This window comes from Protopterus annectens, chromosome 2.part0 (genome assembly GCF_019279795.1).
Source record: "Protopterus annectens isolate FY-2018-M chromosome 2.part0, PAN1.0, whole genome shotgun sequence".
Lineage (NCBI taxonomy): Eukaryota > Metazoa > Chordata > Ceratodontiformes > Protopteridae > Protopterus > Protopterus annectens.
In genome coordinates this window covers 1,157,496,991-1,157,511,763 of record NC_056728.1, presented here as the reverse complement: position 1 = coordinate 1,157,511,763, position 14,773 = coordinate 1,157,496,991, and the positions used below count along the sequence as shown (strand labels likewise).

The 14,773-nt window shown below is 38.2% G+C and overlaps 1 protein-coding gene across 1 annotated transcript in view; it reads right to left on the bottom strand.

The window, feature by feature from the left end:
• SEC31A (SEC31 homolog A, COPII coat complex component) overlaps window positions 1–14,773 on the bottom strand; it is a 1,704,034-nt gene that overhangs the window by 1,175,612 nt on the left and 513,649 nt on the right. The window contains exon 10 of the mRNA XM_044060384.1: window positions 3,653–3,805. Coding sequence (XP_043916319.1) covers window positions 3,653–3,805 — 153 coding nt within the window. The remainder of the gene's footprint in view (window positions 1–3,652; window positions 3,806–14,773) is intronic.

The following is a 14,773-nucleotide window of genomic DNA, read 5'->3' as shown; positions in this document are numbered from 1 at the left end:
GGAGTTGGAACGGTCTGAACTTGAGGATCTGCACCTGCCTTCTTAGTCCAACAAAAGCACTTTCAACAGCCTCAAAAGCAGATGATGCAATCAGAACCATGGAAGTGCTCCTCCTATTGAAAGACTTAGGAAATCTTCACAGTCCAATCAAGGTTGGGTCAGAGGATGGCGACGGACCAGAGCTATCAAGTGCCGAGGCACTGAGAAGAAGAGACGGCTCTGAAAACCATGGCATTCATCTCCACTACAGAGATCCTGACACTGATTTTTCAGCTCTGAGACTCATCTCAATCCAAAAGAATCGGTGTCAAGACAGTAAGGGATGTAGTCAGCACTAAAGTTCCCTGAACTGTTGGATCCAACTGAGGTGTGCAGGAAGGGTTTTGGGCCACAGATCCAAAAAAATGCTGGTACCAGAGAAAAAGGTGATGGGGTTGATGGGCCTGTACCTTGAGATCCCTTCAGGGATGGCACCAGGAGGACTTCCTATTAGATCTGTGCCCTTAATAATTTCATCATTTCTATAAGACCTCTGGTGGATCAGGCCGACCTCTACAATAAAAGTATTGATGAAGTCATGGAAAGAAGTTTATCCTGCAAAATAGATGAACGGATCCAAGGGCTCGCTGGCTCTTGTGAAAATCTAGCAAGTTCGGATCCAACTACCTTAGTGAGTTATGTACCGGGCCTGAAGGATCAGTTGGATCCAGTGACCTTTACCTTAATTTTTCACATCTCTTTTTCTCCGTTTTCTCATCAGATCTTTTTTCTGTAGACTTCTCTTTTTCTCAGTGCTTTTTTCAAACTTGCCTATTTACTTTTCTTTCCTTTTTTCTATCTTACTGCTAGGGGAAGCTGAGGCTGAAGCTGGCCTAGATTCAGAAGACATCAATCAAGAGGCAGAATACGGAGACCATGAGTCAAGGGGAAGCAATCTTTTTAGAATAAGTTTTTCTTTCCTGCCTTAAAAAGTCCTAGACCTAAAGGCAGCACAAATGCCAGTCAGCCTAAAGGTGGGCAGCACCTAAATACACCGAAAGAATACAGGTCTTGAGGACAGATTTTGTGTCTGCAAGCCCAGCACTTTTTAAACCCTTGTAGCTTGTCTGGCATCAGAAAATTTACTACAACCACAGTAATCGAAAAATTAAAAAAAACACACACGCAGTCTAATTCTAATAGAGATATCGCACTTTTAACTTAACAATTCAGATACAAGACCAAAGAACTATCTATAAAACACACCAAAAACACTTTGCTAACCTGAGACTAACCATAAACCTACGAATACTCTAAAATTACTTAACTATGTCACACAACTATATACTACACTAAATATTCTAAAAGGAAGGAGTCAAAGGTATCTAAAATAGAGAAATAACACTTTCACTTTTCGCTTTGATTCAGATGACAAATGAGATCTGAGGCAGCTTAGAAGGGATTTACAGATAGGGGAGGATTCACAGCCTCAGATCCAAGGCTCTGGAAGAAGGTGTCAAGGGCAGGCGAGACAGGCCAAACATTGAAACGGACGAAAACAGACCACATCAGATCCATAGTCAAAAGCTTCTTGGGTTGTTAGTGTTAGTACTGCATTTGTATTTATTCTCTTTGTATATATCCTTGGTTGCCTTATATATATATATATATATATATCTCCTTAGGTGCTGAAACAGAATACTTTTTAATTCATACACCTACATGCTTCATATTCATCTTACATTCTCGGAAGAAATGGCACTGCAAAATCAATTTATGTGTGAATGTACATTTTACTATTTATTTTATATTCCCAAAAGACTTGAAAATGTTTCAATATGCTTCCCAATACTACATTATTCTTTTCTAGATTTACCATGTACAAAATAATACCTGCAAATAAAACTTACTTTTCCTGATTACCACACTAGTTATTATCTCTAAAATCTTAACTGTTTTTTCTCTATCTTATGTATTGAAGAAAGTTTTGATTTATAAGGTCACTTTTCTAAGACTATTTCAAGCTTCTTTATGCTTCTCAGTCAAAAATGCTGACAGTGCCTTAACATTTCTGAGTTTTACAATTTTTAACACAAACTACAAGGATCAAGGCAAAGGTTCATCACACGTGTTTGACACTGAAGTGTAACCAGGTTCCTCATATACTAATTCTGAGATAAGATCATCTCTAAAAATTCTATTTACTCTGAAGTACAGTAATCTTGGAGAAAATCACTTACAGTCAGAGAACCCAAATGTTAGGGGAACACAGGGACAAGCATCCAAGCAAAAAAAAAATGATTTAATGCTGCAGTGAGTGTTAATTTTTACTGCTTTATTAGAAGTTAGAAATTACTGGTAACATTTGACTGCTGAATGTGTACTTTGTCAATGTTTACTTATGTAGCCAAACTACAACTGTCAAAGTGATGGACCAGGATCAGAAAAAAATGGTACTGCAAATGAAAAAGCTTTAGGGGCTATCAGCCTATCACAAGCAACTTGCTGACTGACATAAGAGAAAGACTTGTCTTCTTTATACCTTGTCAAGCATAAACAGAATGGAATGCCAAATATTACTCCACGAAGCTGAATTTTGACTGACTGTTATACACACTTTCCTCAAAAAAGATCTTAAGTTTATGCAAACCATGTGACACAGTCAGGAGCACAGCTGGCTCAAACAGCACCCTGTGCTAGTATCATGAACTAGCACCCAATCGCCTCAAAAAGAACATCTGCAAAACTGCAGGATGCCAACTGGCTGGCTTCCTGCAAACAGTACCTAATCCATGTGCTCGGGTTTTATTTAACAAAACTCAAACTGTAGCAAACTGCTTGCTACAAATGTCAGTTTCCTGCAGTTTACACTCTAAACAGAGTGTTACAGTAGTAAGGTTTCAGTTATACTTTTTTTTTTAAACTTTTAAACTGTAGCAAGCAGTAGCTACAGTTAGACCACACATGGAGTGTTACAGCACTCATGTTTGCCCACAAATGCAATAGCAGCATTTAAAAGCTGGGATGCATTAAACAGCAATGTCCCGAACCTAACTATACTACTAAACACAATTCTTAGAAACTACTGAACTACTGAAGATGATCAAGTACAGTCAAACAACTTTAACTTTTGAAAAAGATCAAAGAACAATGAATAAGGAAAAAGTTCCCTATCCAAGTCCAGCAAGAAACATGGATACATCTTCATACGCAGACATCATGCACCATAAACTATACTTAACAGATACAATTATGTTAAGTTAATTGTTTAAACAGAAAACTTCACTTAAGAATGTCACATCAAGGAAGACATTCAAGAAGTACTAAGAAACGAAAGCCAACTCCTGAAAATAAGATTAGTTACTAGTTTGTTAGATATGAGACAAAACAAGCCCCTGTTTAGACTAGAAAACAAACAAAAGAAACATAAAAACTCAGCTAATCCTCTAATATGACATCAACCTATCAAAATAGACTAAACACATTCCTTCATGACAGATTATTAACTCAAATAATTTTTGTCTAATTTTATGCAAGTTCCTTAAACAGACACTGAGAATAATAAAACCCTTCTCTTTTAAACTCTTAATACTACACATGTCTGGCCTAAATGATAACATAATCAATTAATTAAACTACACATGCTTAAAATACGTATAATGATAAAACTTACAGCAAACGATGCGCCCACAGGTCTACGAAGCCACTTGGGGGGTTTCTTCAGAGGCAAGATGATGCTCTGTTGAGTTGTCTGTTGAGGCATCTGCAAGGGAGGCAGGGCTTGTCCTGTACCAAACGGATCGAGATTTCCAAAAGATGATGACAGCTAAGATTAGAGAAAACAAAATAATCTAAATTAATTGGCTGCTTTGGTGTAAACAGAGAAGGAACAGTGAAATGAAGACTATAGCATATTTTAATCAAGCACTGGGTGAAAAATGGGGAAAAGGAGGTCACACACCATAAACACTCTCACAGCATTACCTGTACCAAACCTTCTGGTCAGTAAATCATGCAAAAAAAAATCTGACGTAGAAAAATGAATCTGTAAGACATGAAGCACTTCCTACATAATTTATTACTCAAGTAAGCCGTAACACACTTGTATGATGTTTGTTACAACCAATACCTAAAAGGTACAACTGTGTAGAACATTTACCATAACAGTAGGTACTTGAGCAGAATCATCATTGTTGCAGTAATCATCACTGTAGGGATCTTTGCTGAATGGGGACACCTGTTATATGGCCAGATTTCCAGAGCTTTGCAACCTCCAAGCCCACCTCAGCTGACTCCACTTTCTCAAGGACATCAGCAGGCTCCCAGCATAAATATGGTGATAGCAGACACTTGGTTCTTTCTTTCCCAAGGAGGATCACGCAGAAACCCTCTTTAAGCTGTCATCTGAACAACCCCCTAGGACTATATGGAGACCGCCCATGGCCTGCTGTATGTATTCAACAAGGAAACCTCCAAATACAGGCTCTCCCAGTGATAACTGGAATAGGGGAGGACAAAGCTTCTGTTAGTTATACAGGTGGGGGGAGTTAACTGGTATCCAACCAACCTCTTGGAGGTTCAAAAAGAAAACAGGAGCTGGAGGAAGAGAAAGCATACCACAACACCCCAACCTCCATAAATATATACCAACTTGTTAAGTTTCTTCCACATCTGTATTACAGTCTTTATATTAATCAATGTTGCACTAACAATCATCATACTGATAACTTTCAAAACTTATTTTGTATGTGTGGGAGTGGCTTGCATCCAGCTGTGCGCTGCAGAAGGCCATACACAATGGCTGACATAAATGCAGCCTTAAGCCATGAATAGTATGCCCACTTTGTAATGTTTACAGAAAGTGTGGACCGATGACCAAGTGATCCACATCACCATGGAAGTCCACAATGGTTTCCCCTCTGCAAGTGCATACTTCCACACAACCGGTGAACGATACCACTAGGTGATGACTTTGTAAGCCTAATGCTTGCCCCCAGGGCAAGCAACTACACTGGCACCTCTCCTCAGTAGCAGAGTAACAGTTGCATCCGGATCTGCCTCAATCTCTCCCACAGGATAGGAACTCCTGATCTTCCACTGCAACCTCCATCAGGTGGCCAAGTCACTAAATAAGCTATGGACATCTGGGCCACAATTAGGAGTTTATCCCTCTATGCCCCAGCTGTATCTGGCCATCTAACTAAGAATGAGAAGGGGGAAGAAACATCAGCAGAAGAGCTGCATATACTTCCAAGTGTCCCAAAATATACAAGAGGGAGAAAGGTTAATAAAGACATCCTCTCCCTACCTATTATCAATTCAAAATCAACATTAAAAACTACAAGCAAGCCTTCCTCTATTAATTCTATAGTACTATTAAGGATATCTGCTGGAAAATAAGAGGACCAGTTGAAATTAGTGCCACTGAAATTTCCCACCATTTACCCTATTAATATTTAAGAAATGTTTTCAACCACAGAACTGATGAGTCATCACATTCTCATTCTGATCATCTGCCCCAAGAGAGGAAGCAGATGCTTCAATTTGCTCTATTTACTTATCCATCCGGGAAGTTGAAGACCCAATCAAAACTAGAAAAGAGGGAGAGAAAAAAAGTCAAACAACAAGGTTTCATCACCTAATCTGTTATGCTGGTTATGTGTACCTTTATCAATAAAATATGTGCATCTGCAACAAACATTTTAACTGCTTCAAAAATGGCCATCTTCCTGAAGGCAGTAAACAACAAAAAGGTGCTATCCTGTGCACTAGCTGGAACTAGCATCTTTGAAATTTTTGCAAGTCAAGTCTCAGTGCAACTATGAAAAGATGGCAGCTGCCCAAAAAATAAACATACATATATTTCTCAATAACTGCAGAAGCTTCAATCTACAGCTGACAAGCTCTGTGCATGGAGCAGAAAAGTTTTCAGAGTAAGTCCTGATGGCAGCTACTTAACAACTTCTAAAACAACAAAGTGCTTCCACACACTCAGACTGCTATCACTGCGCCTCAGTGGTCTCTACACAAGTGATCACTTTTGCCAGTGTGACTGCGTGGCTGCACATCTAATGTAAAAAACAGCCTAAGTGGGGTTAGTGTGACCATGCTCAAGTGCAAGCACAAGGGAAAAGCGGCCCTAGAGTGCTAAAATATTGGGAAGTTGATGCATAATTGTTTTTGTAAGCTGCAATATCCGTTTGAATACATTAATGCGTTTAAATTTTTTCTTTCACTCCAACACTACATAAACTTCTCAGTTCCTGTCTTGATATATGTCACTCAACCTCCTGATTATTCTGCATGTAATTTTCCCACAAATTCCATTTCTATGAAATTTGTTCCTTCTCTTTGGAAAGATTCCACCTCTTTTCCATTCTTTAAATCTCCTTAAAAATAATATACACTTCAATCACTTTTGGTTTAGATTTTGATTTACATTTTTTTAATAACTGCTTTTTGGCTGCTGTCAGTAATCAGTTTGGCAAGCCTTTACTAAATTTAGGCAATTCAGATCTTGGCTCACAGCTCAAAAGAATAGTTACTTCAGATATTTACTCTCTCAACATTTCTGTTAAAGCACTATGCAAGAAATTTTTTAAATCTACCAACTTGTTACATCCACAAAAAAAGACATGGCCCTAGTTCCCTCTCTCCATCACATCTCCTGCAGTTTTGATCTATACGAGGAAAATCCTCTGAAGTTTACTTGGGCTAAAAAACAAATACCTCTGCAAACCCTTCTATGCAAAAATCCTAAACCTTCTGGACTTTGCTGCATACCTGGAAGCCTTACAGATTTCTTTCCATTGCTGCTGTATAACTAGGTTTTTTATTTTCTGTTCCCAATTTTTCTAACCTCCACTGTTTGTATTCTACATTTAAACATGAAATATTTAATACGTTCTACTAATCAATCCCTTAACATCACTGCCTGCTCTAAATAACTAAAAACTACCAGAGCTGGTACTTCACTTGGCACTTCCCTGTCCCTTTTTGCCTATACTCTTATCAATCCCAGTTTGGGATGGGAATTTAGCAGCAGCCAAACTTCTGCTTAGCTTCATCCTACTACATTACCTTTCACACTCAAGTGATTTTATCCCAGTACCTTGGTTACTTTGGAATCTCATCTCATAAATTCCAACCCCACTCTTGTCTACTTTCTATAACCCTATTTGTATACATCTCTGTTGGTAAATCCTTATTTCTCCATTCCAGGGTTGGCTTAGTTCTTAGAATATTTTCTACTACTTTATGAATTTAATATTGTGTTACTATTCTCCTTAAGGACTTGAATCTAAAATCCTAGTCTCTCTACACCTCTCTAACTTCCCCTCCCACTTCCATCATCATCCTTTTCAACTTGGATCCAATTATATATGGGAATCAACTGTTTAAAGTACCAATTCAAATCAGGTAACCCTTAACCATCTTGTTCATAGGGGAGGATCAACTTGTATTATTTAACTCTTCCATTTTTCTCCCCATATAATTTTTTTCAGTTCTTTAACTGTCACTAACAACTTCCCTGCCAGTTGATAAAAATACACCTAAACTTCATGCAAGAATAAAGGGACTAAATACATTTTTTTCACTGCTTGCATCTTACTGTCCATCTTCATCATCAAGAGTTTCCAGTTTCTTAAGAATTCCAAGTTGACTGTACACTGAGTAGAGATTTAATTAAAGCACTAAGTGTGAAAACAGAGAAATTGCTAAAAAGCCAGTAAAAGTGATCAATCTAAGTAAAATTCAGTTAGTAAAGTACACTTCTGTAAGAACTTAGCATAACATTTCATGATCCAGTGTTCACTGTTGCAGTATTCCAAACAAGTGGGTTCTCAAAGCTTAAAACTTTCCTAGGTCATACAGCCAAAATGTGAGCTATGCTTGCAAGTGTAGGGGGATACAGGCAGATGTACAAGAGTAGATCATCAGACCATCTCCAAGCCAGCAGCCTGAAGATCCTTGACAGAGTGACTGGTCATCTAGTAGGGGCCAAGCATAAAATGGCAAGGAGACCACCTCAGTCCTAGGGTCTTACTACAGAGCCTATTTTATTACAGCATTGTTCCATTATTTAGGGTACATTAGCATGAAGGTTTGTAAAAAGTGGAAAGGCATGCAGTAGAGTGGGGAGACTGACTAGGAATCTGGTGATACCTGTTAGAAACACTTTGAACCTATGTTAAGAGCCAAGAGGGGGTTGTAGGGAGGGGAGAGGTGTGTGTGTGTGTGTGTGTGTGTGTGTGTGTGTGTGTGTGTGTGTGTGTGTGTGTGTGTGTGTGTGTGTGTGTGTGTTTTAAATCACTGACTGTATATGGACTCTAAATATCACTTGACTGCTGATGGTAACTACTAACATTTTTGTTTCTAGAACCTGTTCAATTAAGGTGTTGTTAAGAGCAGGGGCATCAAAAGAAATATACAGTCTATGCAATTGATTACATTTTAAATAGTAAAGTGTTTCCACTGCAGACTTTCTTTCTGATGTAAAGTAACTGTAGAGCACAGCATTTTTGGATATGTAGTCTCTCTCTATATACATATATCAGCCACATTAGTAAAGCAGACTACATATCCCTAAATGCATTGCGCCCTTGGCCTCTGTCTTACTATTAGAACTTATTGGTTGATTGCAGCTGATGTGAGTTGGCAGAGTGCATGACTCACAGTGAATGTTTTGCTTTAAAGGTTGGCAAAATTATTACATGTCAAGAGACTTCAGACTGTGGACCATATATTTTCTCAGAAACCTTCCTTAACTGCAAGGTATTTTATTTTTTTTTTTGTGGCAAGTGAAACCAGATACAGATGTATAGGTACTAAGATGTTTTGGAACCTTGCAGTGCTGACTTTGGATGCTTACAGGTTAGGGTTTTAAAGAATTTGAATAAGTACTCTACATTAGAGTAGTTCATGCTGTATGATTTTGGTGGTATATTGCAGTCACAAATCTTGACCATCATATTTTATTTTTATTTTTTTTTTCCTCCAAACAGCAAAATATACAAAGTGCATGGTTAGGAAGGGTCTTTACTCATGCATAAATGCCAATAACACTACAAGTTTAGGTATCACAGCCTATGGTAACAACACATGCATATGTTAATCCAGATGAAATCAGGTAAAGATTACTTTAACAGCCTGGAAACATTCAATCTGACACGGACATGGATCCATATGAAAAATAAAAACTTTACATTAATTGAAGAACCTTTGCTGTCACATCCTTAAGTGCATCGATATATGCTCACATCCCTGGCTACTCCACTCAAGTGCTGAGTGACTTATGGTCCCAGACTGATTTTTTTTAATTATCAGAATTAACTCTGCAGTATGCATATTTACTTATCTTTTCAAATAAACTGAATATGAAATGCCTCTTATGTGTAGAGGTTAGTACGTAAAGAAAGTAAGCACTCATCTTTCTGGCCATCTGCTGATATTTGTGAAGGCCAGTGTTATGATTTTAATGTTCGCAGGATCACAGTTATGTGCCTTGCTATTGCTGTTTTAATGTAGAAGAACAATGAATACAGTGCGTCACTAATTCCCATGCATGCATAGGCATGATTACGACATAGCTGCAAAAATTACAAAACAGATGAAGACAGTATTCTGTATTCTTCTGCTGGTTTCTTTGCAAGTATCAACCACATTCATGGGCTAATGATATGTTCTTTGAATAAAATTAAGCTGTTTTCCTAACAGTTGATTTTGCATCCCATCTGTTCTTTTCCAATAGGCAATGATGGCATTACGTTTCTCATTTAGTAGCAAAATCATCTAGTCATGTAAGTTTAAACACAGAAACAAACTTTAGCTGCAGAAAACACTACCTGGAGCATTCAGTAGGTCCTTGTCACTTCACTTTTCTGACAATCTAGATATTACTTTGCCTTGGTATCTAGACAACTTTTTTGGTTATTTCTATATGTTCATGAATCCCAACACACATTATCACTGTTTTTGCTATCAAAAGTTCTAGGAAGCAGCAGTCAATTATTTTTGTAAGGAAAGTATTCTCTCATTTCCACTTTATGTGCATGTCTGTATTTTCTGAATGTAAAGTCATGCCCTCATCTTTTCCACGTAGGGCAAAGTCCCAGACTTTCTCCTCACATCCATATTCAGCTTAACCATTCTATCAGTGTGCATTAATGACACTGATGAGAGTGTAGCATACATTGCTAACCAATCTAGAGAAATGAAGTTATTGTATAATATCAGTTTTCTGGCTTTGCAGGGCTAATGTGTGTTTTGGTGAAGCAATCTGGAATACAAATTGGACTTGTTTTTCCCTGGAAAAGTAAAAGAAAAATATACTGATAGAACCAATGTTATTATTTGTTAGCATGGCAGTCTGAAACTAGACAGTTACTTTAGAAAAGTAATGGGTATGGGGACTGCCTGTGGATGACTGGCCTTGCTGTTTGCTACTGTGATTCTGGTTTTGGAGGACTGATGTGTAATTGAGTGAAGCAAGCTGGAATACAAACTATGATCACTGTTTCTGAGAAACATAAATATATTAATGCAATACCCATTATTTTTTTTTCTTTACCCTGACAGGGTCAAACTAAACGGGTACAGGGGCTGTCTATGTCCCTTCTGTTTGCTGTTGTAATTCTGTTTTTGGAAGACTAATGTATAATTGAGTGAAGCACGTAATACAAGCTGTAACTACTGTGTGTGTGTGTGTGTGTGTGTGTGTGCGCGCGTGTGTGTGTGTGTGTCTGTGAGTGAAAATATATATTAACGTAACCATTACCTTTGTTAACCTGGCAGGGTCAAAACAGGTACTGCGTGTGAGCAGTGGGTATGGGGCTGTCTGTGAATAAAATCACTGGCCCTCCTACTGGTTTTATACTACTGGCTTTGCAGAACTAATGTATGTTTAGGTGGAAGAGTGAGAGAACATTGGCAGGTTCTGTAGTGCAGAAAATGTGATTTTAGGTGCTTTTTTAAACAGTTTAAGGTTGCTTGTCAGTTTTAGACTGGGAGGAATTTTGTTTCAAAGTTTGGAGACATATAGTATGAGTAGAGTTAATCACTTGAAAAGTTGGGTGCTTTTTCTGTAAAAATCATGCCTTTGTGTTTTGAACAAAGGATGCAATTGTGTGCATATCACTATAGTAACTGAGATTAAGCAGGGACATGAGTGGGCTTGATGTAGCACTTTGTGGAGTTTTAAAAGGTGAGGTAGATGGTGAATTCAAACCATTACAACTGCTGAGTGGCACTGTAGCAGCGCATTGAGTTAGAGAGCCCTGCAATAAAATTTGCTATCTTATTGCAACATTGCACTGTTTTGTTTAGTACAGTTACCTGTGACTACTAGTCAGTAATTGAATATTACCAAATTGTCAAGTTTTACTGGCTTTTTAATAGTTTCTCAGTTTTTACACATTGAGAGCTTTAATCAAATACTACGCCCGGTCAGTCAACACTATCTTGGAAGACTGAAAGCTGACATGGAAGTTAAGTTTGGATGTCTGAAGCACAAACACTAATCTCTCTATACACACACACAATAATATATATATATATATATATATATATATATATATATATATATATATATATATATGTAATTTATAGATATATAAATATAGAGATTTTATATATATATATATATATATATATATATATATATATGTAAAGAGCCAAGAAGGGGTTGTAGGGAGAGGTGTGTGTACACACACACATAACACACACACACATACATATACATGCATCCATGCACACACACACATTAATTTTGCAGTGTTTAAAACAGCAAACCTATGGTAATATTTTATTTTTATTTCTTTACTCAGATGGTAGAACTCTGTGTCAGAACTCTAACATATCTCAGTATTGCTTCTACAATGCAATCAATGTAACCAACAGTAAAATGTGCAACTTTATTCACAGGTCATGACTGAGACGGTTCCATGGAGCAGTCCAAACACTGGTCTAACAAATAGCAACTAAAAGCTGAGGAATGAGACAGTTAGTCATGCAAATCACAAGCTAAATAAGCATGGCAGTATATGAATTCCATACAGCGGCCCTCTTCCTTCCTGAATGCTGATTTTTCTATGGAAGGAGAAAGGATCCTTTTTTTTTTTTTTTTTTTTTTTTTTTTTGTGTAGAAGTGAAGAAGTAACAGTTTTAGAGAAACACTCTTCAACAGGCTTGCATCAACCAAGTACACTGGGGGCAAATGAAGGTACCACAGATAGCTGGGCTGAACCTTTAAATACAACTTGCGTCAATAACTAATTACTCCTCCATTAACAAGGGGTAATTAACAGCAGTAGACTACAAAAATGTTAAGAATTAAAGAAAATCAGTACTGGTGATTCTGATGAACAATACAAATGCTGGACCTGGATACAAAGTGGCTTCCCCAACATATATTACCCAGATCTAGAATAGCCTTTTTGGGTGGATAGTCTAACCAGGAAACTAGAGATTCTAAGACAAAGCACTATCTGTTGATGCTGACAAACATGATACTAGTGTTGATGAGCTACAATTTTTTTGTACACAACTACAAATGTCAGTGGTAACTTTCTACTTTCTTAGGAATCTTAGTAACTCCTGTTAAAAGGGCCATCAAAGGAGTGGCACCACTCAGATCACTTGGACTTGCACTTAAGAGCTGCATTTCTTGGTACTTCGTTTTCTTCTAATTCTTTAGAAATGTCTGACAAAAGGAAGCCAGCAGCTACTTCTTTCTTAAGGTTAGGTTTGATTTTTGGTACTCCCACAATTAATTTTACTGAAGAACAGTGCGATTCTATGGTACACAGAGATAACACCCTGACTGAAACCCAGATGACCACATTCAAGCAGTAGCTCAGGTACTGAAAGAGACAAGAGGAGGAAGACGGAAAATTATCATTATTCTATCTCTCCCATCTTGGGAGGAGAGTATGCTGGTTTCCCTGACGCTCCTGTCCCAGAGATGAACATTACAAAAAGAGCCATTACCATAAAGACGTAGGCATGGTACTCTCAGGTAGGTGATGACAGCCTTCAGGATGTGTGTATGGAGTGCATATGTATCTAGCAAGTCTACCTGAGGTTCATGTGGTATTGCAAGTGCTCATGCCAGCCACCGGGTGACAAGTTAAGAGATGCTGTCCTAGTAGATAGATGATACTGTGTCACAGTGGAGAGATACCTTGCTGTTCCCCATTCTGGGAACAATTAAAAGTCTGTCTTAAAACAGACAACCACATTCAGGGTTGATGCTAGAACCTCAGGTTGTCAGGACATAGGTGCCTATCCACAGCAGTAAATTAAATGGTTAGCATCAGCTGGGGCACAAGCACCTCCATGCCTGTATGGATGTCTGTTTCCTCCCATCATCTCTTCCTTGGAAAAGATGGGGGTACTAGAACGTTAATATTTGTGTCAAGTGTCAAAATGACTGCCCTTGACAATGAAATTGGTCCAAAGTGAGGTTGACAGCCTCTATTAGAAGTTCAAGAGAGTTTCTACCATATCTGATATGGTCAACTTGTAAGATACTGTTTAAATGCTTTCTGAACTTTAAAGAAGCAACTACATAAACCTACAAGTTTTTTTTTTTTTTTAAATAAATGGTCTCTTCGGTCCCCGCTCATCCTACACCCCCATTACAACCATCAAGCCAGGTCTCAATTTGACTGTTAATTCCTCCCCACTCTTAGCAGCAGATAGGTGAGAGACAGGAGCAGCAGCATCCTGTTGGATAGCAGACTCTGATTCTCCTAGTAGCCCTCTCCCATGTTGGCCAACAGGTGTGCTGCAATGTCTGCTTAAAATAACTACCAGAAGCGCACACAACTGCAATGCTTGGTTAGAGCACATGCACTCCATGGTCAGGCTCAAATCCAGAGTTACTCAGTAGTTTAACACAGTACTGGTGCTCATATGGGTGACACTACTCTGGTAAAACAAACAAATCTCCACCCTCCTCGAATCAGTAATCCAATCATGGCTGCACAATGCTCAGTTTGATCCACCAGCAGCTAGGTCAGTGGCTGATGCTGGGTCATGAAAGGCAAAGTCAGGGCTAAGTCCCTCTATAACCTAGAGCCAACTTAACCTAACACATTTCATACAACAAAAAAAAAAAGGAGTTAGAGGATAATGGCTGAGTGCCAGGTACTAGTCTGCATGACACAAACAGTAATGCAGTTAGGGGTGAGCACAAGGAGATGTGCAGTATGGGCACTTGACAGTGAAGGTTCAAACAGTGCGACCTACTGAATGGGATACCTCCACAGAAAGTCTGGGCATCAGTTACATACATTCACTTACATACAAGAATGCATGTGTCAAGGGAACTGCAAGAACAAGCAGCTTTGAATACATGAGTTTAGAAGATCTATGCTGTATGTATGCATGTAGTGTCATCATCCTTTTCCATTAAAAAAATACCATATTACGCAAAATGACTATGCAACATACCAACATTCTGTTACTCTCTTGGGGTAATTACTGTTATTTAGTAAAATGAATGGGGATGTAAAATGCATAAATAACCACATGACAGTGCTTTACAGCATCAGTATACTTAAAAACATAATTAAATTAGCTTTTGCACATGGAGGTCAGCTAATTCCACTTGTATAACTGAGCACATGCGAAGGTATATTGAAACCATCTAGTTCTTAAGCCTACAAATAAAACCAGAAATACACATATAATACAAGAAAATTACTCGGCATGTAATGTGCACAGAGGAAAAGAAAAAAATGCAAATCTGGTACTGAAGCATCTTCTGTAAAAATGAGCAATATTAAAAAGA